This window comes from Myotis lucifugus, unplaced genomic scaffold, assembly GCF_000147115.1.
Source record: "Myotis lucifugus unplaced genomic scaffold, Myoluc2.0 scaffold_65, whole genome shotgun sequence".
Lineage (NCBI taxonomy): Eukaryota > Metazoa > Chordata > Mammalia > Chiroptera > Vespertilionidae > Myotis > Myotis lucifugus.
The window spans coordinates 3829449-3853783 of record NW_005871113.1 but is presented as its reverse complement, the minus strand read 5'-3'; the positions used below and the strand labels follow the sequence as shown (position 1 = coordinate 3853783).

Genomic DNA, 24335 nt, shown 5'->3' with positions numbered 1-24335 from the left:
AAATCCTGTGCTCAAGATATATGTTTTTGGAGAATACGTCTCAACTATACATATCAAACAGCAGCTTAGTGACTACATCTTATTTAATTTTGGATTCTTGGCATTAGCATAGAGATTTTCAAATAGCAGATACTCAATATACAAGTTTTGAAACCATTTATTCTAATTTGCCTGCCTCCTCACCATTTCTCTGCATGTCTTTTCCATGTCTGTTTTCTCATTCATTCATTCAGCAAATATTTATTGAACTTCTGTGTGTTGAGTATTAGCCACTGGAGATATAATGGTGAATAATACCCACCTAATCTCTACCCTCTCAGAGTTTATAATTGAGTGGGAAATAGAAATGAACTGACAGTTACAATATAGCGTGAAAGTGCTTTGGGTGAAGGGAAAGTGTACACTAGGGTATTGTGAGAACATACAGGAGGGGCACCTAGCTCGGGCTCTCCAGAGGCTTCGCAGAATATCCTAGCAAAGAAAGGGGTGAGTAGGATTTAGGTCATAGAAGAGTGTAAAGGGGTTGCTCTCTTGCTAGCTTCTTCAGCTTTTTCAGTTCTTCCTTCTTGGCCACTTATGTTTAGTCTCTTCTTCAAGACAGCTGAAAGCTTGCCTCCTCCATAACTAATACCTACTCGTCTTTTCTTTCTTTGAATTAAGTTTAGCATTCAATTGTGTATTATTTTCACTTGTATAATTTTAGTTGCCTTAAATATATTGTTAACTTGTCCTGAAAGGCAGGAACTATATCTTCTATTCCTTTTTATTTTCTCTGATAATGCCTAACTGAATACAGTGCTGTCCATGCAATAAGGTTTCAATAAATGCTTGCTGAATAGTTGTAAAGGGAACAAAAAGAGACAATATATGGGCTTTAAGATTTCAAATACTCAGTGAGTCTGCACCTCAAAATATACTACACCAGCAGGATCAGAGCAAGAGGGTGGGTTGAATGGACAATTGTCAGAATGTTCCTCCATCTCCCCTTTCACCTTCTCTCACAGTGCACACCCGTAGATTGTTGGCAGAGTACTTTGTTGCAGTCAATGAAATTGCCAGTTTGAGAATGAGCGTTGTACCTTGTGTTACATATATGCTTTCAAATATTTTGGAAATTTTTAGAACATGAACACATTGTATTTTTATACTAAATAAATTTTCCAGGTCATCTTAAAACATTGTTCAAAAAAAACAAAAACATTGTTCAGTTTTAATCCATAACAGAAATTCAGCTCCATCTGCTATGAAAGTACAAAACTCATTAAAAACATTTAAAAGTAATAGCTTCCTTGCCCTTGAGGCATTTTCTTCTGAATTGCAATCAGGCTACCTTTGACATTGGCAACTTAGTTGGATATATATTGATTGACTTGAAGATGTAGCCTCTGTGTCCATTATCATTATAAGGTAGCATTTATTAACTGAGTATACACTGCACTACTTCTGAACACTATATAAAAACTATGTAGACATACTTGCTGCTTTTTAGGGATTTATGTTTTCAGGACCTATAAACAATTCAAGTATATTTATAGAACACATCTAGCAGCAGAATAAAACCAGGATATGAATAGACTTAGTTTGTATCAGCACTAGAGTATTAGGTTTTTCCAGCAAATGCAAATAAGAAGAGATCTAAAGCTAAATACAATAGACTATACTTTTAATTGAATTAATTTTCATCTAAATTCAAGTCATTATTTAAGATTTTTAAAAATTAATTTTTAGAGAGAGAGGAAGGGAGAGGGAGAGAGCGAAACATCGATCAGCTGCTTCCTGTATGCCCCCTACCAGGGATCAAGCTTGCAACTCTGGCATGTGCCCTGAGAATCCAACTGAGAACCATTTGGTGTCGGGCTGTGCCCAACCAACTGAGTTTTAACCTCTCTTTAGCATAATCTCTTTGTTGCCTTGGGCAAGTTGCTTCACAGTAACCGAAAAGACAACCAAAATGAGAATGATGAAGGTGTAGAGAAGTAACTTTTAAAGCCTTTGGATCTGAGAAGAGGATGTTTTCCTAGCTCTTCAGCATTTCTATTTTAAACCCAATTGTTTCTGTCTTATATTCTGCCTTCTGCTATGTTTATATCTAGTTTTCTTACAAAGACACACCATGTCCTTTGGAAGCGGGTTTTATGAAGTAATAGGTGTATAGGCCTAGGATTTGAAAATTATACAAAATAAAATTTTCTTTTTTTGGGGGGTATGTATATAAAAGACATTTCAGTGTTGGCTTTATTGTTCACTAAATCATTAACCTCACATCCTAGTATGAGACATCATTGATATTGATGGCTTACATTTATTGACACTGACTAACAGGAATATAAGAAATTCTTAAATTCGTGTTTGTGGCTGAAATAATTACTTCTTGGGCTGTTTTTCTGGAGTATACAGGTATTTTGTATTGCTGTAGGGCAAGGCCTACATTTAGCTATTTGCCTAAAGATGAATAACCCAGAGGTTTGGCCGACTTTTAGATGGGAAGTAGAGAAACATTTTTAAAATCTCTTTTCTTTTCTGATCCTGATATTAGTCTGTCAAAGAAAACAAACTTTGCCAATCATATTTCAATGTGCTTTGGAGAAATGAAACAATGTAGGCTTTGAATTTTGAGTAAATTACTTGTATTGGCAAGTTTGTTTTAGTACCATCAAAATATACTTTTCTTTTTCTAATCGTATAATTCATAATGTTTATAACATATCTTAGGACATATACTCTGGTAGCATTTACTCTTAGTTATCACAATGAAAAACTATGATTGTTAAAAAAATCATCATAGTGCCCTCACCAGTTTGACTCAGTGGATAGAGTGTCGGCCTGCGGACTGAAGGGTCCCTACGTTCAATTCCGGTCAAGGGCATGTACCTTGCTTGTGGGCACATTCCCAGTAGGGAGTGTGCAGGAGGCAGCTGATTGATGTTTCTCTCTCATCGATGTTTCTAACTCTCTATCCCTCTCCCTTCCTCTCTGTAAAAAATCAATAAAAATATTTTAAAAAGATCATAGTTATTATTGAGCTTACTAAGTATACAAAGGTATAAATTGAGTTCACGTGGGGTACACACACACAGTACACAGTTGTATTATGTTATAGAAACCATCCCTGGTTGCATACAACAGTTTATGATTATATTCCATTTAAACAGAGGACAGGACAAATGGGATTCATTGGCAGTTCTTATGGTACATGAATACTTAATAATGCCCTAATTTTGAATAAATTAGTAACAGATTCCCTGTGGAACTTTTGAAGAACTTTAAAAAATCTGGATTTAGATTAGAATTATGCAAACTAAATGCACCTGTTGCCATTTTCAAACCAAGAATAAAAAGATGCTTTTTGCATTATTTTCTAAAAATTTATTTTCTATAATGATTTTCTTTTATCTGCATTTAAAATATTAAAGAAAAAGCAGAAAGCAAAGCACCAGCCTGGTAGCTCAGTTGGTTAGAGTATTGTCCCTACACGCCAAGGTTGTGGGTTCATCCCTGGCCAGGCAAGTACAAGAGTCAACCAAAGAATGCATAACTAAGTGGAACAACAAATTGATGTTTCTCTCTCTCTCCCTTTCTCTCTCTCTCAAGTTAATAAATTAAAAATGAAAAAAATTATTTAAAAAAGCAGAAAGCAAAGATGAAGGATAAGAAAATTTCATATTAGTAAATTTCTTTCAAGGTGATTATATGCCAGTTATTCAGTATCATAATTGAATATAGCCAGATTGAGATGCTCTTTTTAAAAAATATTTTAAAACACATCACAGTATTTTGTTTCTATATGAGGTATTGTGGTAAATGTGATCATTACCATAAATAAATGGCATTTTTTGAGTAGGCAGAAATCAGGATTTTTAATTGGCATTTTGTGGATTTTATAAAACCTCTTCTCAAAGTACATTTTCCTTTGGTAACATTTGGACTGTGGGTGTGATGGTAACAGAAAACAAGCCTTTCAAAACAAAGTGTCTTATGACTACATAAAAACATATAAATTGTTATCCGTAGACTGATTAAAAAAACCTTACGTTTTATGTTTTATTTTACTCATTGTATACTTATTTTGAATAAAATCAGAGGGGATTTTAAATGTGACCAGAACCCCTCCTTTTTTTTAAAGAGAAAAGTCATCACATTTACTTAATTTACTTAAGTAAATTCCATTAGAAGTAGTATTTCTCTTGTCTTTTTGTGTAGCCATTGGAGTCCCCTGTGACCTTGGGTACATATTCTAAGGGTTCGTGATGTTGTGTATTTTCTGGTAGCTTGCGTGTTGCCTGCCTCTGGGTCCATCATCCCCCTTACACTGACTTAGGCAGTATTTCCTCAGTCTCTTATCTTGGGGCTTTGATGCATCTGTTCTGAAGGTGGCCACAGTGACTTTGGGTAGCAGCAGATGGCAAACCTTCAGGCTGCCACCGGCTATACTGGTGTTAGTTGGAAAGTTAACGTTTGATGAAGAATCAGTAGTGCATATGAAAGAGCTTTCACTGCTGAAATATCTTTTAATTAAAAAATTAGCATACTAAAACCTTTGCACATGTCTGGGCATTTAAAGAAATCTAAAATTAGTTGCTTTCTTATAGATAAATTAGTTATTTACCAGCTTAGTTTTGTTGCTTGCTTTTCCTAATGTGGTTCTTTCCCTGCTGTCCCTGCCCCAATTTGCCTGTAGTTAAGACGGATAAGAGAATTAGCTAAACTTAAATAGGGGATTTTTTTTTTTTTTTAGGAGTTAAGATGTTTGGATAAACATTTTAAGTATACTTTGAATTATGGTATTTTGAATTTAATAACTAGAAAGAAATGTGAATCTTGAGTACTATCTCCATGCATTCCTGTAGATTTGGCCTGTTGTTTCCTACCTTTGAAGATGTCTCTAAGTCAGGGCCGGGGAACCTTTTTTCTGCCAAGGGCTATTTGGATAGTTATAACATCATTCGGAGGCCATACAAAATTATCAAGTTAAAAATTAGCTTGCTATTATTTGGTCAAACATTTAATTAACTCACCCCTAATGCCTTGGCAGGGCCAGACCAAATCATTTCTCGGGCTGGACATTTCCCATCCCTGCTCAAAGAGATATATTTCATCTTGTTCTGAGCTGGTTGGTAATTTTTTGACTGCCAGCAATCCACAAAGCATTACCCTTTTTGGATTGTTTGTTCATTTCATGATAATGTGGCATATTGAAAGTTCTAGGACAAATAAGACTCCAAAGGATTTTTTTCTGTCCCCCTTAAATTCTAAGGTTACCTTTCATACTTTTCTCTACTGAAAATAGATCCTTGGAATAGTAAATGAAGATATTCTTTAGACCAGAGTTTATAGGTATCCATCTTGAATTTTACTTTTGTATTTCAATTCTCATCAGTGAAATAACTTTTGTGAACATATGACCACCAAGAACAGCTTGGTTTCATGGCATAACATGAGAGAAGTGCCTCTACACAGTCTGTTCATGCTGATGCTTTTGATGCTGCGACTTCTGATGCACTAAAGTTGGAGGCTCAATATCTTCTGCTTTTGCAGTTCCTGGGAACATTGCTAGCCTTCTGATGCCAAAGGAAGAGACAGTTAGACCTTAGTGGGGAGAATTATTGGTATGAAAAGTCACCTTTTCCTTGTTTTCTGGTTGTTAAATTTTTAAAAGAGATATCTTATGAGAATAAGGCATGGAATTAATAATGAACAGTTTTAGAAATACATTTTGAATATGATAAGCATACAAAATGAGATGGGTATTTAGTAAATAAATAACATTTGATTATCATCATGTGGTATTTGGGGGGAACCAAAGGTTTGTTGTTCAAAACCATTTCTACAGAAAAGTAATATTACCAGCTCCTGTAATGCTGCCAAGATGAGTTTAGTTAATAACACTAAAATGGTTGTGTAAATGATTTTAAAAGGGAGCATAGTAAGTATAATCTTATTAGTCTGAAACTTGGTTAAGAAAAACTGTATTACAGTTGTGCTTGTGTGTTTTCTCTGGCTTCTTTATTATTATGTTGATCGCATTCTTTTCTGGTATGTTCATTGATGTGTGGATTCCCAGAGTTATAATTTTCACAGGTGAAGTCCAGTCAGATTGTTCCTAGCAAACAAGAATAGTGCTTTGATACCATTAAGGGAAGGCTGTGTTGGTCTAAGATGACTCTGTTGACTTTTCTTAACATTTTTCTAACATTTATGAATTGTTCTGGAGTCCTGTGAAGTAACAAGCACCAAGTAGACATAGATATTCTCTCAAATTACTCAGTAATCTTTTTTTCTTTTCTTTTTTTAAAGCCTTTATTTTTTTAAAAAAATATATTTTATTGATTTCAGAGAGAAAGGGAGAGGGAAAGAGAGATAGAAACATCAATGATGAGAGAGAATCATTGATTGACTGCCTCCTGCAAGCCCCCTACTGGGGATCGAACCCATAACCCAGGCATGTGCACTTGACTGGAATCGAACCCGGGACCCTTCAGTCCGCAGTCTGGCACTCTATCCACTGAGCCAAACCAGCTAGGGTGGTAATCTTACTTTTTAAAGGCATTGCAGCTGAAGTTATTTTTAGAGACATACAGATTTTGAATGTCAACATTTAAATATCTAAAAAGATTAAAAAATGGGTGACACAATCTTCTGTGAAGGGAGCTCTCCATACTTCTTCACCACAGTCAGTGTCTTTATGGTAGAATCTCTTTTCTCCAAATTTATTCTTCATATGCTTAAAAAATTATCATCATTTGATGCTTTTGATATGCTCCTCCACCCCTCCTGTCTTTCCAAAGGTGGAACCTAGTTAACTATTAGGCCTTCCCTATTCTAGTTAATGGAGAGACCCAGACTTCTAATCCGTTGGAGCTTTTCCTACTACTGTTGTGAAGAAAGAGTGGAGGAGTCTCGTTGTGTTGGTGGAGTTGAAGGACAGATGAGGCTAATCCTTATGGGATAAGTTGTCTGCTTTTTTCCCCAGTGAGGAGCAGTCCTTTTAGATATTACTACAGGCAAAGATGGAGTAATCTCTTCTATTAGACCGTATGCTAATATAGTGCTGATAAGTAAGTGTGAAAAATGAAAGGGAAATACATTAATTGTATTCTCTCAATAAGGTATGCTATCCAAGATAATTATTTCATGACAGTTTTAGTTATAGTACTTGTTTTATTATTAAATAAGAGATGGGTTTAGGAGCCTTTTATTGGAAAGACAATTGTATCAAATTAGTACCAAATTAGATTTTTGTCTTTATAAAGGTGAGTAAACCCATGAGCAGTTTTTAAATTGATGTGTTCTATGCTACAAATGAACAAATTCTGTTTGAGGGTTAAAGAAGCTATTATTTTGTCCTTTATGCTGACAGCTTCATTACAGATTGGCCTACTATTGGCATTAAAAAAATGTTTGGCTCCTTATGATCTTTGTGCATGCAACTATAATATTAATGCAGCACCACAGCACTGCTCATTAAGAAATGACTTTAAATGAGGTTGAAGCGTGTACATTTGGAAAGATACAGATGTTAAATGCAGTCATTTCTCTTTGTATACAGCCGTATGGCTAATAATTTCCAAGTGGCTAAAGCTCTTGTTAGCAAGAGTGCTGGTGTGTTAAGAATGGCTCTATAAATAACTTTAAGAACTGAAGTTGAAGGTGCTTCTTTTAAAGACTATTGTTAACTAAACATTATTGCCAAACAGATGGAAAGCATTCACTGGCCTGATGTTTTTAGGTCTAATTATATTATCACCAGCCCTGTACGGCTCAGTTGAAGAGGTGTATCCAGAGGCCAATTTATAATCATTTAGCCAACACCTGTTTGGGAGAAATTGACAGTCAAAGGGCACATTTTAAAAAAACCACATATGTTCTTGTGTTTATGGCCTCAATGTGAACATTGTCTAGCTGCAGACAAACTTGGTAGGAGAAGAAAGTAAATGTAAACAAAGCAGCACTTCCCAGGCATGTTTATTGGTCTTCATTTGGCCTTTTTATCTGATCCACTTCATGCTTCATGGCTAAGTGAGACGGCAAAGAGATATCACTTCTGATTTATGTGCATAGAGGCAGTTTAGTCAATTCGGAAGCTTCTGGTAGGAGAAAGAAGTTCTTTCCTTTGTACAGCTTCCATACCTTTTACCCAGTGAAATGTTTCTATTTCATAGAGATATGTCTTGTTTAAGTAGGACTGGCATTCTGGTGAGTGGCTTAAAGGAGTCACAACTTGATATAAAAACAAATGAGATCTGAGGGCCCTACATGTCTTCACAGACTCACTTTCTTTTTTGCAGAGAAAGGGCAGGGCCCTGTGCCTCCTTGTGCCTCCTTTTGCTCTCATGATATGTTACTTTAACTGTCAAGGTTCAAGTTCTTTGAATGCAGTGGAAGATTGGTGCAGAAGGTAGCTCAAAGGGGAATTATGGGGAGAATAGGTCTATCCTCCGAAAATAGTTTCAACCTGATGATCCTACCAACTCTTTCATTTTAGTGTTTTTCCTTTTGATATATTTTTGTATTAAAAGATTTATATATGTCACCTCCATTTTCTTATCACCCATTATTAATTCAGAGGAGTCTGGCTCCTATCTCCACCAGTTCACTGCATAATGCAATATTTGTTAACAAGTTACCAGTGGCTTTATATTCCCTAGGCAGTAATCCCTTCTCCTTTTCAGTCTTCGTGGCTTCTAGATGCTTACACTAATTTAAAGCATTTTCTTTCCTTGACATGGTTTTATTGTTTTTAAACCTCTACATTTTCTGGTTTTCTTTGTACCTTTCTCACTACAATTTTGGTGGTTATTGTCTATACGAGAGGCCCGGTGCACGAAATCGTGCACGGGTGGGGTCCCTTGGCCTGGCTGGTGATTGGGGCCGATTGGGGCCAGCTGGCCAGGGGTAGGGACTGTGGGAGATTGGCCAGCCACGGGAGGTTGGCTGTGGGAGCACACTGACCACCAGGAGGCAGCTCCTGCATTGAGTGTCTGCCCCCTGACGGTCAGTGCACATCATAGCTACCAGCAGGTCATCCGGTCGTAATGGTCGCTTAGGCTTTTATAAATATAGATATTCTCAATATAACAGCTATGTATGACATAGAATTTAGACATAACTAGTATAGCTTAGCAATTAAAAAAGAAGAACCCTGTAGCCAGACTGCTAGGGTTTAAATTTCACCTTTACCATTTCTTAAATTCTTGAGCATGAGCAACTGTAACATTGGTTAAAGTGTATCTACCTCATTGGATTGTTGAGTGCATTACGTGATTTAATTCTTTAAAACCCAAATACAGTGCCTAGGATAAAGTAAGCATTTTTTTTTAGTGGGGCATGTTCTCCTGCCTTTAGCTATTGTCTTTATGAAGAATGCTCAAATACTAGAATAAACCTTTAGTTTCAATTTATTTTCTAAGCTTCATTCTGATATTGCCATCTACCTTCCATACTTTTATACCTGAATTCATTCACTTTGAACATTTATTATGGGAAACACATGGGTCGGAGGAGACATCATTTCTGCCCTATACAGCTTTCTGTTGCTGCCATAACAAAGTATTACAAACTTAGCAGCTTAAAACAGCTGAATTTATTGTCACATGGGATAGATGTCTGACGTATGTCATGTTGGGCTAAACTCAAGGTGCTGGCAGGGCTGTGTTCCTCACTGGAGACACTGGGGAAAAACATCTTTGGTGACCATTATTCTTCTTTCAACATGCTGATACAAACCTTAAATTGGGAGAGAGACAAGTAAGCATAAAACCAAACTGAAGGATTAGAAATGCTATATAGAAGTTGGTAACGTATACAGGGTGAGAACAAAGGAAGAAAAGACTGTTACTGAGAGACATTTGAAAAGATGAGCACTTGTTTGGTAAGTGGATGGGGGAACATTTAAGGGAGAAGAAGCAATAATAGTGATAGCAGTAATAATAACAACTGGCTATACCAGTACTTTTACAGGATTATCTCTCACTGAAATTTTCACATATGATAGACACCATTGTTATCTACCATTATAGCTCCTACAGATGAAGCTGTAATGTCTTCACAGTTAGAATAGAAATGGTAAAATTATCACATTGGGTAGTTAAAAGAATTAACATTGATTACACATGGTTAAAGCACAGCACATAGTAAACACTTAAAGCCTGGTAGGTGAAGGACAGTAGAGGGTGGATAAGGAAATAAGAGGTGGAATTGACTGTCGTAGTCACTGGTTATGAAGGTAGGGGGCAGGGGATTTATAGTGACTTAGGGAACTATTTGGTTTGGGGGGGTTCTGTGGATGGTGGTATTATTCAGTTTTATAGGAGGAGAAACAGGGTTTTGTTTTGGTTTTAGTGGGGACAGGGCTTTGGGAGAGAAAGGGGTGAGCTCAGGAGATATCTGTGGGGATATTCAATTGAAATTAAATGGAGACCTACATAAGTATATCAGGCACTCAGAAGAGAGGTCAAAGATGATGTCACTATTATTTCAAATTTATCATGTCGAAAATGGAATTTACCATCTCAAATTGCTGTCTCATCTTAACTCGCCACTTTTTCTTCTGACCACCAATTTTTTTCATCCTTGACTCCCAGTGCTCTGGAGTTGAGCGGGAAAAATTCCCTGTTTACAGTGCTTGCTGATTTCTGTGGTGTAAATACTCCTGTCACAGCCCGTTTCAGATGGTGGCTGCTTTGGTGCTACAACGTGGGGTTGAATTGCTGCAGCAGAGACCTCCCGCATGGGCCTGCAAAGCTAAAATATTTACTATCTGTCTCTTTATAGAAAAAGTTTGCCAACCTCTGGTTATTTATTTAATAATAAAATATTAAAATGGTAGGATAATTTTGTATCTCTCTTCGCTCCTTCCATCTATCAAGAGGGTGGGGAGTCGGGAGTTTGAGTGGCAGTGTGTGCGATCATGAGGGGTCTTGAGATCATCTTTTGGACTTAGGTCTTTTATCTGAATGAGAGGAGTGACATGATCTACTTCTGTTTTAAAAAGAAAACCCTGCCTGCTATTTAGAGAACAGACCAAGGGCAGCAAAGATGGAAGCAGAGAGATCTGCTGGGAAGGCAGTTGTTCTAATCCAGGTGTCTTTGTTTGGATTAGGGAAATAGCCATGAAGTGGTGAGGCACTTCAATTCTAGATACATTTTGAAGATAAGGCTAACAGAATTTGCTGATGGAAAAAGAGGAGTTAGGACAGTGATGGCATACCTTTTGAGCTCGGCGTGTCAGCATTTTGAAAAACCCTAACTTAACTCTGGTGCCGTGTCAAATATAGAAATTTTTTGATATTTCCAACCATAGTAAAACAAAGATGTATATTTTTGATATTTATTTTATATATTTAAATGCCATTTAACAAAGAAAAATCAACCAAAAAAATGAGTTCGCGTATCACCTCTGACACGCGTGTCATAGGTTCGTCATCACTGAGTTAGGATGAGTCCAGGATGGAGAAGTGGGACCATAAGGATGCCTCAGACTGGAGCTTGAGTTACTAAGATCACATTATAATAGCAAGTGGCTACGTAAGGGGCTGTAGGGAGAAAATCGAGATTTCGGCAATTACTATAAAAGTTTTTTTTTGTTGTTGTTTTTTACTTCTTAACTAAGTTTCATGAGAAAAAAATTCTAAAGTAATGTCTAAAATAATTTTTCATTCACTTTTAAGAAATACATTTTAAAGTAAATCTAGGAAACAGTAATTTTTCTAAAATATGGCATTTTTAGAAAGGAAACAATAATAAAACCTTCAGGTAAGACTACTTTAATCCTGTGATTTGGTGCCTTAACAAAAAAAATCTGTTCAGAAGTTAATAATCTTTTGTGGAGTCAATTTAGCACTTTCCCCAAACCCTTAAAGTGTAGTTTTAAAAAGTTATGAGTTAATGTTGCATTGTATTGTGAATAAATTATTACTCATATTTTTTTATGTAGGTTTTACTTGTAATGGACACAAGGACAGAACAGACATTCATTTTAAAAGTAAGTAGAATTTGTATGTTTATTTATTTAATTTTTAAAGTAATTTTAAAGTTTTATTTATATGTTTAATGATCTTGAAATTTATTTTCAAATTGTGCTCTGAAAGAAAAAAAATAATATTGTTTTCCTGGGTGTTTGAATGTTCTATTTGGAATGTTCATTTATATTTGTGATGATCTGTATTTATTTTATCTTTTGTCCTTCCATCGCATACATTTAACAAGCATTTAAGCATTTCCACTGCATCCAGAATTAATCAATTTCATATTAATTTTATATTTCTTTTTTTGATGCATGGCAGTAGATCACATTGACATATACTGAAACAAATTTCTTTTTATGAATATATTTTATCACTGGCATTTCCCCAGATTTTTAAACCAAGGTATGACACGTTTCTGCACACACCTGTTCCTTTGGAGAAAACTAAAATAATCTTTGTGCTTTTTTGGAATAGAACTTTAAAATTGCCTGTTTAATCTAGGAATACCTTTTGTGTCTCAGGAATTCGAATTGATCTCACAATGTCTACTGCTTTAAAGATATACACAAGTAAATAAAACTTAAGAAAAGGTCATAGAGAAATAACTGTGTGTGATCCTGATGACTTAGTTTGAGAGCATCTCTAATAAAAACACTGACCCACATAATTGATTTTAATGGCAGCTTTGTGGCATCTTCTGTTCTCTGGATTCTCGCCAGATGCCATCAGCAGAGCCTCCAGGGACTGAGGGGCATAGAGCAGCAGATGAGTGGTTTCTCTGAAGCCCAGAGTCACTCGGATAGATTAGTTTGGTTGATAAACACAGAGCACAGCAGGCTCCAAAGGCAACTGAGGGTACAACTGACCTTTTTGTTCTCTGTCAGGGTCTAAGGAAAAGCAGTGAATACAGCAGGAACAGAAAGACCATCATCCCCCGCTGTGTGCCCAACATGGTGTGTCTGCACAAGTACATCATTTCTGAGGAGTCGGTATTTCTTGTGCTGCAGCATGCAGAAGGTTGGTTTGTACTTTAAAATTTTGGAGCCAGGAATGTCACCTATTTAGTTTTTTGGTTTTTAGAATGTCCATCTGTCATTACACGAACGGGTAAAACATATGAAACACATGTAAGAAACTGTTGCCTTCTTCCTCTGCCTTTCCTGCCTACTTTGAGTTGGGAGGGGAAATGAAAACCCAGGTGAGCAGCAGATTTCATTGGAGCTACAGGATCGTTCTGCTGATATACTTAACTCCTTGCTTTCTCCTAGACTTGATCTGATAGGATGGAAATGTGTGCTAAGAGAGCCAGATTTAATTGTACAGATTTTATTTTGTTCAACAAGAGAACAAAATACATTAATGTTAGATGACTAAAATAAAAAGCATCCCCTGAAGAATTAATTAATTACCTCCCTTTTTAGAAGGCCCGGTATTTGCTTGACATTAGACATGACCTAGTTATTCTAATCTGGGTTTTTGCGAATACAGCCATTGGCATCACATATGGGGACAAAACAGAGAGAAGCACACTACTCTGCCTTCAAACTCTTTGTGAAATTTCAGCTCTGAGTAGAGGGAACAGGTGGCAAAAAGACTATGTTTTGATTTGTTTTTGCCCTTTAGTGCCTGAATTAAAAATTTTTTTTCTTAAAAATAACTGAATACAGCATATAAATATAAATCCACAGTATAAATATTGCCTTTTGGCTTTTAAGAGGTGTTCTTTAAAATGGTGAAAATATTATATTTTCTGTATTTCATGAAGGTGTTATTATTATTTTTACATTACTGAGAATAGGGAACTATTGTGCTTTACTAATAGGCATAATATTTGAATTTAATGCATTTTCCCAGGAAAATGAGTCATTGCTTTGCAGAATGAGGTCTCTTATGAGAACTAATGCAAGATTTTTGATGGCAGTAAACTATTAATATTGTTTATTATGAAGTACAGCACAAGATAACTACAGATGGAGGGAAGACCTCCATATGTGGTACTTAATAGGAAATTCAGAAGGGGCTTCATGGTCTCTCAGGTATTAAGAGAGTTAATTGCGTGTGTGAATTGGATAACTAATTCACCTTTGTTCAGACATTATAGACAGCTTTTATCTGAGGATACCAGTGCATTACAGACATTATTGAATTAGAGGTCATGTCATCTGATAGCTGAATACAACCACCTCTGGTGTGGAACAAAAATAACTTGTGCAGTAATAATCCATAATAATTTAGAGCAAGGTCGGTAGGATGAATGTAATTATAGTCAATGTTCTATTACCCAGGGTGGATTATTCATGTTGGAGATTATCTGTGGCAAATTTGTAATCCTATTTTACCCCTGCTATTTACAACTTCCTCTTCCTGTTCTTCTCTTGCTTCTTCAACTCATACTTCAGTTTTTCTTCGGCCATTTTCTCACCTTCCCTTCTACTCTAAAGCTGATATTTCAACTGAATTTATTGCAGTATTATAGAAAGCCTTTATAATCTGATTTAAAGACATAGACATAATAGTTTTCAAATTTTCCACTATTTTAGATTATCTTTACCAAGTCTATTTTCCTTTGTTGTTGACCATATCTGAATTTGAATGGTCACATGACCATAGAATTTGTCTTGGGTTATGTAAACACTAGAGGCCTGGTGCACAAAATTTGTGTGTGTGTGTGTGTGTTCCCCTCAGCCCGGCCTGTGCTCTCTTGTAGTCCAAGAGCCCTTGGGGGATGTCCGACTGCTGGCTTAGGTCCCTTAGCCGGCAGTTGGACATCTTTAGCACTGCCGCGGAGGTGGGAGAGACTCCTGCCACCGCTGCTACACTCACCAGTCATGAGCCCAGCTTCTGGCTGAGCACACTGATCACCAGGGGGCAGCTCCTGCATTGAGCGTCTGCCCCCGGTGGTCAGTGCACGTCATAGCGACTGGTCGTTTGGTCAGTTTGCATATTAGCCTTTTATTATATAGGACTTAGGGGTAGGGAATCTCTTTTTACTGTGTTTCTTAGGTGTCTATTGTTTAATTTTAAGAAGATTTTATAATGCAAAAATATTAAATTATAGTACAAATGGGGACTCTGGATTCATTTAACATTCAACAAATTTATTGAGTATGTTTAGGTGAACAAAACAAGAAAAGAGCCTACCCCTTTGAAACTTACATTCTTCTTGTGAAGAGTCAAACAGAAAAACTAAAAGCATGAGAATATTAGATAATAATAAGGACTATACTAATCTTTTATTTTTTATCTATTGATTTCAGAGAGGAAGGGAATGGGAGAGAGAGATAGAAACATCAATGATGAGAGAGAATCACTGAACGGCTGCCTCCTGCACGACCCCCACTGGGGATCGAGCCCACAACTGAGGCATATGCCCTGACTGGGCATCAAACTATGACCTCCTGGTTCATATGTCGATACTCAATCATTGAGTCACACAGGCTGGGCAATACCATACTAATCTTTAACAGAGAGAGATCCAGTAGATAAGGATTGGGGGACTATTTTAGATTAGGTAGTCAGGGAAGTCCAGATGACATTTAAGAATTCTGAATGACAAAAGAACCATTTGGATGGAAGGGGGAATCACATTTCAGGTACAGCATCAGTGAAAGAAACTGAAGGCAAAAACAAACTTGAAATGTTTGAGGAAAAGAAGGGAGGTCATTTGGTTGTAGTGTAGTAGGTGAGGGTAATAGTGGAATATGGGAGAAGCAGGCAGGAGACTTCTATGACAGAGTAAGGACTTTGGCTCTTACTCAAGTGCATTGGGAAACATTGGACATCTGAAGCAGTGGTCAGAACAGATTTACATTAAGAAAAAAAATCACTCTGGCTGTTGTGTGGGGAATGGATTATAGAAAGGTAAGACAAGAAGCAGTGAGAAGGCTAATTGAGTAGTCTCTGGCAAGAAATTATGATGGCATGGCCTTCTAGCCTACTAGCAGAGATACTTAGAGTCCATGGCATCTGTGATAAAATAAATTTTGGGAGAGAAAAATCTATGGCAATTTCTTGGATTTGGCTTGAGCAATCAAGTGAACTAGATGATGGACTGTGTGCTATCTTTTACATATTTGTGGTGCTTTCTTTGTTATCTCTGTGAATTAGGAAGTTGTGCATATAGCATACAAATGTCACTTTCATATACTGGCTAAACTGTTACTGAAAAAGTAAATGAGCAGTTGTTTTTTCATAATATGAATATTTGAATATTTATGATTTGTGGCTTTAGTTTTCCTCTGCTTACAAAAAACTTCATAATTCACATTAGTCTCTTTGACTTATTTTCTTTCATTCAGTCAGAAATGTATTGCATGTTTACTGGGATACAGTCTTAGTTCTAAAATAGATGAAGACTGCCCACATGGAACTTACATTATAAAAGCCAGACAGACAGTACACAAATACTTAAGTAAATATATGTCAGATGGAGATAAATAAAGGAAGGGAATGCCAAAAGGGCGAGGTAGGGGTTGCTATTTTATATAGAGTGGTCCCTTTAGTAAGAAGGGATATTTGGCCAGTAACTTGAAGGAAGTGAGAGAGGGAGCAGTGTGGATACGTGAGGGAACATTATCCTGGCAAGAGAGAATAGTACGTAAGCTTGGAGGCAAGAGTGTGCACTTGGTGTACAAGAAGCAGGAGTGTCATTGTGGTGGAAGCAGAATGGGAAGAGTGGCAGGAAATGAGCCTAGCAAGATGAGGAGACAGGTGGGCAGATCCTGTGTAGTCTTGTAGGCCACTTTAAGAACTTGATTTTTATTGATAGATAGTTATTGGGGGGCATTGTGGCAAGATGGGGATCACTGTGGCCGCTTTGTAGAAAATAGAATATAGAAGGACAAAGGCAAAAGCAGACCAGTTTGGAAGTTGTTGCAGCAATCCAGGTGAAAATCATGGGGGGTTGGACAAAATGTTAATGGTGGAGGTGGTGAGAAGTGATTATTAGATTCCGAATATATTTTGAGCATAGAACTGACATGATTCTACCTTGCATGACTCCAGGGTTTTGGCTCAAAGAACTGAAAGAATGGAGTTTCCATTTACTGAGATGGGAAAGCTGGGGGAGAGGCAGATGTAGAGGGAGCAATCAGAGATTTAGTTTGGACATGTGAGTGTGAGATGCTTATTAAATCTAGGTGGTATGGAGTGGGCAGTTGGCTATACCAGATGAGATTTTAGGAGAGAGGTTTAAAATGCTCGTTTCTGTTAATGAATCTCTTACTTTGACTCTAAGGAAGAAAAAGTGGGAAAATAATTGTATTCAGTAAAGGCCATGAGTGTTATTGAAACTTTTTAAGTTCCGAAGATTATGGATTAAATCATATTCATAATACATATTCCAGCATTTAGCAGGATGTTTAGAATATGGAAGGTGCTCAGTGTATAATTGTTGAATACTGAGTCAGAGGAAAAATGAAATGACTAGGTTAGAAGAAAATGATTGGAAAAGCTTTTGAATGTGCACCAAATAGATGGGAGATGGGAAGTAATTTCTACCCAAGTTATTTGGGGATCCAAGGAGTGAAATTATTACCTTTTTATTAACTAGTTTAAAAATTTATAAAACTAATATGTAAAGAAATTAATTCGAACTATGTAGGAGTATACAAAGTAAAATTAAAACTCTCCCTCCCTATTCACTTTAATGTCAAGTTTCATTCTCTAGAAATAGGGGGAAATTTCCTGTGTGTATAAACATATACTCCCTACCTGTCTGCTTAATAAACAACACATAAATGAATCTTAAATACTGTTTTGTAGCTTATCCCTCTCCCCCCATCTTAACAATGTATCTTGGACAGCTTTCCTTTTCAGTGTATATAGGTCTGTAGTATAGTGTAATGCTTAAAAACATGGATTCTGGAGCCAGTTCACCATTTACTAATTGTATGACTTTGGACAAGTTACTTAACTTTTTTGTGCCTATGTTTCCCTATCTATAAAATAGGGGTGATAATAATTACCTACCTCAATAGGACTGATGTGAGGATTACATAGTTGATATGTGTAAAGTACTTAGAACAGGGCCTGGTACATGGTAAACACTATATAAATATTTGAAAGTATTGCTCTAACAAATACAAAGTATTTCGTAGTATAGATTTACCATAATTTATTTAATTACCCCCTGTTAATTGGTATTTAAATTGTTTCTAGTGCTTTTACTTATATATCTTTGTTTTTTGAGACCTATTTTTAGGAGAAATTCCTTTCAGTAGAATTGCTGGGTCAAAAGATGATTTTGATCATTGGTCCAGCAATATTTTATCATATATATTAATTTAAAGTTCTAATTTTAGTCAAGCAAATTTAAATTTAACAAATTTCTTTGCAATCTTGCAAAAAAACCCCCCAAACCCCAATAGATTAAAATTGATGAGATACAAAGAGAGAGTTTTAATTAAACCTTATAAAATACTATTTTCATAGCTTAAAATAGCTAATATCTTCTATTTTATATGCTTCAATGGGGCTTAGAAAGGTGTCATTTCGATTCCTAAATGTTAAAAAGCGTAAATATGTTTGGTATTTCTATTTTGTGGTTTAGCCAATAATAGGATTTTTTTAAGGTTAATATTTTTAATGTTACAACAGTAAGATTGACTTCGTGTATGTTAGTCTGGTGGATCTGATCTTATCTCTATAGAAAATAAAGCCCAATCAGTTTTTGTGGGCGAGAAACTTCAGTAGGAATAATGTGTTCTTGTAAATTACGTGATTTTCATGATTTCGTAATTTAAAAAAATATGTGATAGGTCCAACATGTTTGTTTCTGTAGCTCCATATTGAGCATTAAATTTAAGTGGGCACCTAGGAAAGGATGGAGAAGAGCTAAAACAGTTTATATTTTGCTTAAACATGCGGAGGTTTTATAATAAATTTGGATACTTGTTTAGGCTAAGAACAAATTCCATAAGTGCCAGCAAATACATTTAGAAATTTTACTTAATAATGAAAGAGTAGAAATTAAATCAGATGCCGTATTTCATCAGCCAAATTGGTAAACTTGCTAATATCCAATATAAGCAAGTTGCTATAAAGATGGCACCAATGCACATTGCTTGTAGGAGTAGGTCCTGGGGATAACAGCACATATCAGAAGCATTAAAAGTATTGATCTAGTACTTTCATTTCTGGGACTCTGTTTTGATGAAATAATCAGAGATGCCAAGTATTTGTATGTAAAAGTATATATTATTTTAATTCTAATAGCAAAAGCTGGAGTAACGTAAGTGTTCATTGATAGATCATGATACCTGTCACATGTGCTATCTAGCCTTCAAGTTCATATTCTCGTGAAAATTAGAAAATGTTTATGAAATGATGTTAGTCATGAATAAAATGACTGAAAACAAATGTACTAATAGTTAATAGTGATTATGCATAATTTATATATTCTGAATTTTTTGTTTTCCTTGTTCTTTTCTTTATTTGAAAATTTTAAACAATAGAACCATATATTTGTTTTAAAATAGGAAGATTACATGATCAAAAATAATGACATTATTAATACAGGGTATTTTGGGACCTTTTTCCTTGAGAGGGTTTCAAAAATTTGTAAAAGATGTTATCTTCTTATAAGCCACTCTAATACCTATTATTTTATATGCTAGAAAGAATTCTCTCCCTGTAGTTATAAAGGCTCTGGAGTCTGGTAAAGGAGATAATAAAAGCATAAAAGTATTATTAATATGAAATAGAATGTTGTATAGATGATAGAGAGACTATAGGAGTTGTATCCAATGAGGAGATATGAAAAAGAATGGTGAAATAAAACAAATTCTGAAGGACCTTCAAGAATGAGTGGGATTTTGACAAGCAGATATTGGGGAAACTAGTAGGAAAGAAACTTCTGAGTGATAGGTATAGTTTGAACGAAAGCCCAGCGTGGTTATATGTGAATTTTGAATTCAGATGAATTTTGCAGTGAGTTGAGGGAGAGGATTAACTTATGGGTTGATACTGTATTACTGAGGGTTTCAAATATTTTTATGGAGTTGGTACATCATTCAGTAGGTGGAGGGGATTTGGGTTCTTGAATGGAAAAATGACATCATAAGATCTGTGCTAAATTGGAAGCAGTTATGGTAGCAATTAAGTTGTAGCTACAACTTTATTCCAGAAACACAGAATGGTCAAAGGAATTAAAAGAAGAGGAGGACTGTGAGAAACATTATAGGTAGATCCTATAGGACTTGGAAAATTGTAGAGAGAAAAAGGAAGAGAAAAGAATCCAAGTTTGGTCCAAAGCTTTTCTGACAGAATGGCTCAGAAGTCAGAAAGAGGAAGTGATTTGGGGGGCAAAAATAAAGAATTTGAGCACCTTGAATTTTAGATTTCAGCAGCTCATCCAGGTGGAATTGGCCTAAGAATGAATGAAATTTTTTCCTGGAACTTTAGTACATGCTATTTCCTGCTGATTCCTGGAACTTCATGCTGAAGATACTGTCTGCTTTCTGATGGCATGTCTCCTTCTGATGAGTTGCCATCCGAGTTAACAAGCATTGTTATGTCATTGTCTATCATGTCCTGTGCACTATGTAGGAAGTACATATGCAAAAATGAAAAAGACGTGGTTCCATCCTTACAGTAGTCACATCTAGGAGAATTGAAAATAACTCATCATTTTTTTAGATTGCATACAGGAATCCCAGCTTCAGGTTTAGGCATTATTGTTAGTGTGCCACAGTAGAGCTATTTGTGACAAGAAGGGTGTGGTTACTGTTGTCAAAAGACTTAAGATGGAACCAATGCATAGCTCCTTGTATAAGTGAGTGAGTTTCAAAGCCATATATGAATGTTTAAAATTAAGTTTTAATTTTGGAAAATAAGAAAAACTAAGTATAATTTAGTGAGAACAGAAAGTTAGCTAAGGAAAAATGAGAAGGTTTAAACATTTAAACACCATAATATCCTATACCACTAACTATTATCAAAATGGAAGAAAACTGTTACGTCACTGGTAGAGGAGATGCATGAGTATTTTAGGATTAATATTATGACGGATACCCTTTATTGAGCAGTTACTCTATGTGAGGCATAGTATCGGGAACTTTTTATATATTTATCAAATTTCTCTAAATGAAGTGAAATGAGAAGTAGAAAAAGTGTTTTTGGATGCTTCCATTGACCTTTTTACACATGTAATTGACTGTCAATGATTATTTCCCTTAATATTTACTTACCCTTGGTATATGATAATATGGTAATTCTTAATAATAGCATTAAAATGTGCTGAAAAAAGTTGCTTTCACCATATTAATAAAGAGTTTCATTTTTAACATGATTTCTCACTTTTGGAAGCTACAGTTATATGTTTAGAAAGTATGCTTCTGCAATTACTGTTTTTAAGATTTCTGGATCAAATTTAACTAATCTTCTTGTAATACTGTTTCTAGTCAGTAGAGCTTTGGTAGGTTTTGGATGCTTATAGTTTATTTAATCAGTGATTCTAATTAGCAAAAAAGTTTTAGTTTTTAATGGTAAAAACAAAACAAATGAAAAATAAGGTGAAATAGCTACCTAACAAGTATTGCTGGTAAAACATTGGCTTATTTTATTTCTGTGATTTATGTGAAGTTGTTTTTTATGTTTTTGGTTTGTATAGGTTTCTGATATATATCAGAATACAAAATTAGAATTACAATAGCTTGCCTCATTAATGGCTGCCCAATTAATATTCAATTGCATTACTTGGTCTCATACCACACATGATGTGTATGAGGAGGAGAGAAAATGGGAAAATATTATTAATATGTCATTTATAATGGCTTAATTATATACCAGATGCCAAATCTCCCCTCTACTCTTGGACTGGGCATTTTCAAAATGCAATAATATTATTGACTTTTTTTTTTTTAACCAGTGAAGTATACAGTTTTAAGCAGCACTTATTTATGAATTTCCACTTGACCAAGGGGCTATGCTTGAAAAAATTATTACATAAACAAATCAGAACACAATCAGCTATTTCTAAAGCTAAATTATATTTAACTTTAAAGCAGAAAGTCAGCTGTGAGATTTCATGTTAGTATTTGTTATAACTAATTTCCCTTCAAAGGAAGAAATGGGTTGTCATTTCAGAAATAATTGGTATTAGGAGATATGCTGACACTGTACTCACCAGTCAGCAATAACAAAAGACATTTTATTAAAATACTTGTCTTCCAGCATACTGGATATATTAATGGGTGGGTATCATTGACTGGCTCTTAGTTGATTATTCAAATACCTTTTGCTTTTCTAGTGACTTCAATAAATAACTGTTAATTTAGGGATCTTAAAATTTTTGTTGTTGTTGTACTTGTTCACAGGTGGCAGACTGTGGTCATATGTCAGTAAATTTCTCAACAGAAGTCCTGAAGAAAGCTTTGACATCGAGGAAGTGAAAAAACCTGCACTTACGAAAGTTCACCTGCAACAGCCAACTTCCAGTCCTCAGGACAGCAGCAGCTTTGAATCCAGAGGAAGCGATGCTGGACCCACGCCTCAGGTTCTGCCTCTGAAAAGTAGTCTTACCCTGAGCTCTCAAGATGATAGCAACCAAGACGATGATGGCCAAGATAGCTCACCAAAATGGCCAGATTCTGGCTCAAGTTCAGAAGAAGAATGCACTACTAGTTATTTAACCTTATGCAATGAATACGGGCAAGAAAAGATTGAACCAGGGTCACTGAATGAGGAGCCTTTCATGAAGACTGAAGGAAATGGTGTTGATACCAAAGCTGTTGAAGGCTTCCCCACGCACCTTGTTGCTGACAGCGACAGCCCCAGCACCCAGCTGATGGCACATGAGCTTAAATTCTTCCCTGGAAATGATGATCTGGAAACAGTTAGTTCTCCAAGGACATCAGATTCCCTCAGTAGATCTAAAACCAGCTCCATGGAATTCTTTAGGATAGACAGTAAGGATAGCACTAGTGAGCTCCTAGGACTTGATTTTGGAGAAAAAATGTATAATCTAAAGTCAGAGCCTTTGAAACCATTTTTTACTCTTTCAGATGGAGACAGGAGTTTTAATATTAGTGAAAGCAAGGTTATAGCTCAGGACACCATTAGCAGGGGCTCTGATGACTCTGTTCCAGTTATTTCTTTTAAAGATGCTGCTTTTGATGATATCAGTGGTACTGATGAAGGGAGGCCTGATCTTCTTGTAAACCTACCTGGTGAATTGGAACCAACAAAAGATGGTGCAGCAATGGGACCTACTAAGTTTACACAGACTAATGTAGGCATAATAGAAAGTAAACTATTGGAAGCCCCCGATGTTTTATGCCTCAGGCTTAGTGCTGAACAGTGCCAAGCACAGGAAGAAGCAGGTGCAGAAGAATTGAGTGACCCCTCTAGGCTTCCATCTGATGGTATAACAGAGAAACACCATGTAGAGGGGGGTCCTGGGATGTTATTTGTAGCTGCTGTTGATCATAGTAGTTCAGACATCTCCTTGATGCATAGCCCACAACCTAACTTTCAAGAACTTGGAGTGGTCGAGTCGGCAGTGACTGCAAACAACACAGAGGAAAGCGTATTCCCTGCTTCTGACCCACTCTCAGGTGCTAACGAATACAATGCAGACACGGACACTTTAAAAAGTGAGGAAGTATTGCTGTTTACAGATCAAGCTGATGATTTGGCTGAAGAGGAACAGACTTTATTTCAGAGAGACTCTGCGACTAAGGAAGCCAGTGGGCTAGCACTAGAAGGAGACAAGGAGATACATCAGATTTTTGAGGACCTTGATAAAAAATTAGCACTACACTCCAGGTTTTACATCCCAGAGGGCTGCATTCAGAGATGGGCAGCTGAAATGGTGGTAGCCCTTGATGCTTTACACAGAGAGGGAATTGTGTGCCGCGATTTGAACCCAAACAACATCTTATTGAATGATAGAGGTCAGGAACTTTTGCAAATGCATTTCTTTTTATTCGCTGTTGCTTCCAATTAACTGAGTAGGCGTTTTATCTTGTAATTAGTATCTTCATTTCCTATCTAGAGCTTCATTATCAGTGCAGCAAATTCACCCCCAGTAATAGCTTCTAGTACTTAATGATGCCATTATTCTTAATGATACTGTTTTTAGCTACAAAAGGAGTAATTACAGTTCACTTCTGCAGAAAATGGAAGAGAAAAATGTTTTGATTTCTCCTGTCGTTTTGTTTTTAGGACACATTCAGCTAACGTATTTTAGCAGGTGGAGTGAGGTTGAAGATTCCTGTGACAGCGATGCCATAGAGAGAATGTACTGTGCCCCAGGTTAGAGTCATCTCCTACAATGTTTCGCTTGCAAAAGTGGTCCGCAGCTCTCATTTCTTTATGGAAGTTGTATTTGTCACTAGCAGTTTACATATATGTTGGATTTGGTTATCTCCT

General features: G+C 36.2%; 1 protein-coding gene across 15 annotated transcripts in view; it reads left to right on the top strand.

Moving 5' to 3' along the window:
• RPS6KC1 (ribosomal protein S6 kinase C1) overlaps window positions 1-24335 on the top strand; it is a 131282-nt gene that overhangs the window by 81253 nt on the left and 25694 nt on the right. For 13 of the 15 annotated variants that reach the window (XM_023754755.1, XM_006089883.3, XM_014456839.2 and 10 more), the window contains 4 exons: window positions 11933-11980; window positions 12848-12980; window positions 22280-23857; window positions 24129-24218. In XM_023754755.1, the coding sequence (XP_023610523.1) occupies window positions 11933-11980; window positions 12848-12980; window positions 22280-23857; window positions 24129-24218 (1849 nt within the window). The remainder of the gene's footprint in view (window positions 1-11932; window positions 11981-12847; window positions 12981-22279; window positions 23858-24128; window positions 24219-24335) is intronic. The other 2 variants (XM_023754757.1, XM_006089885.3) reach the window with 1 other exon arrangement.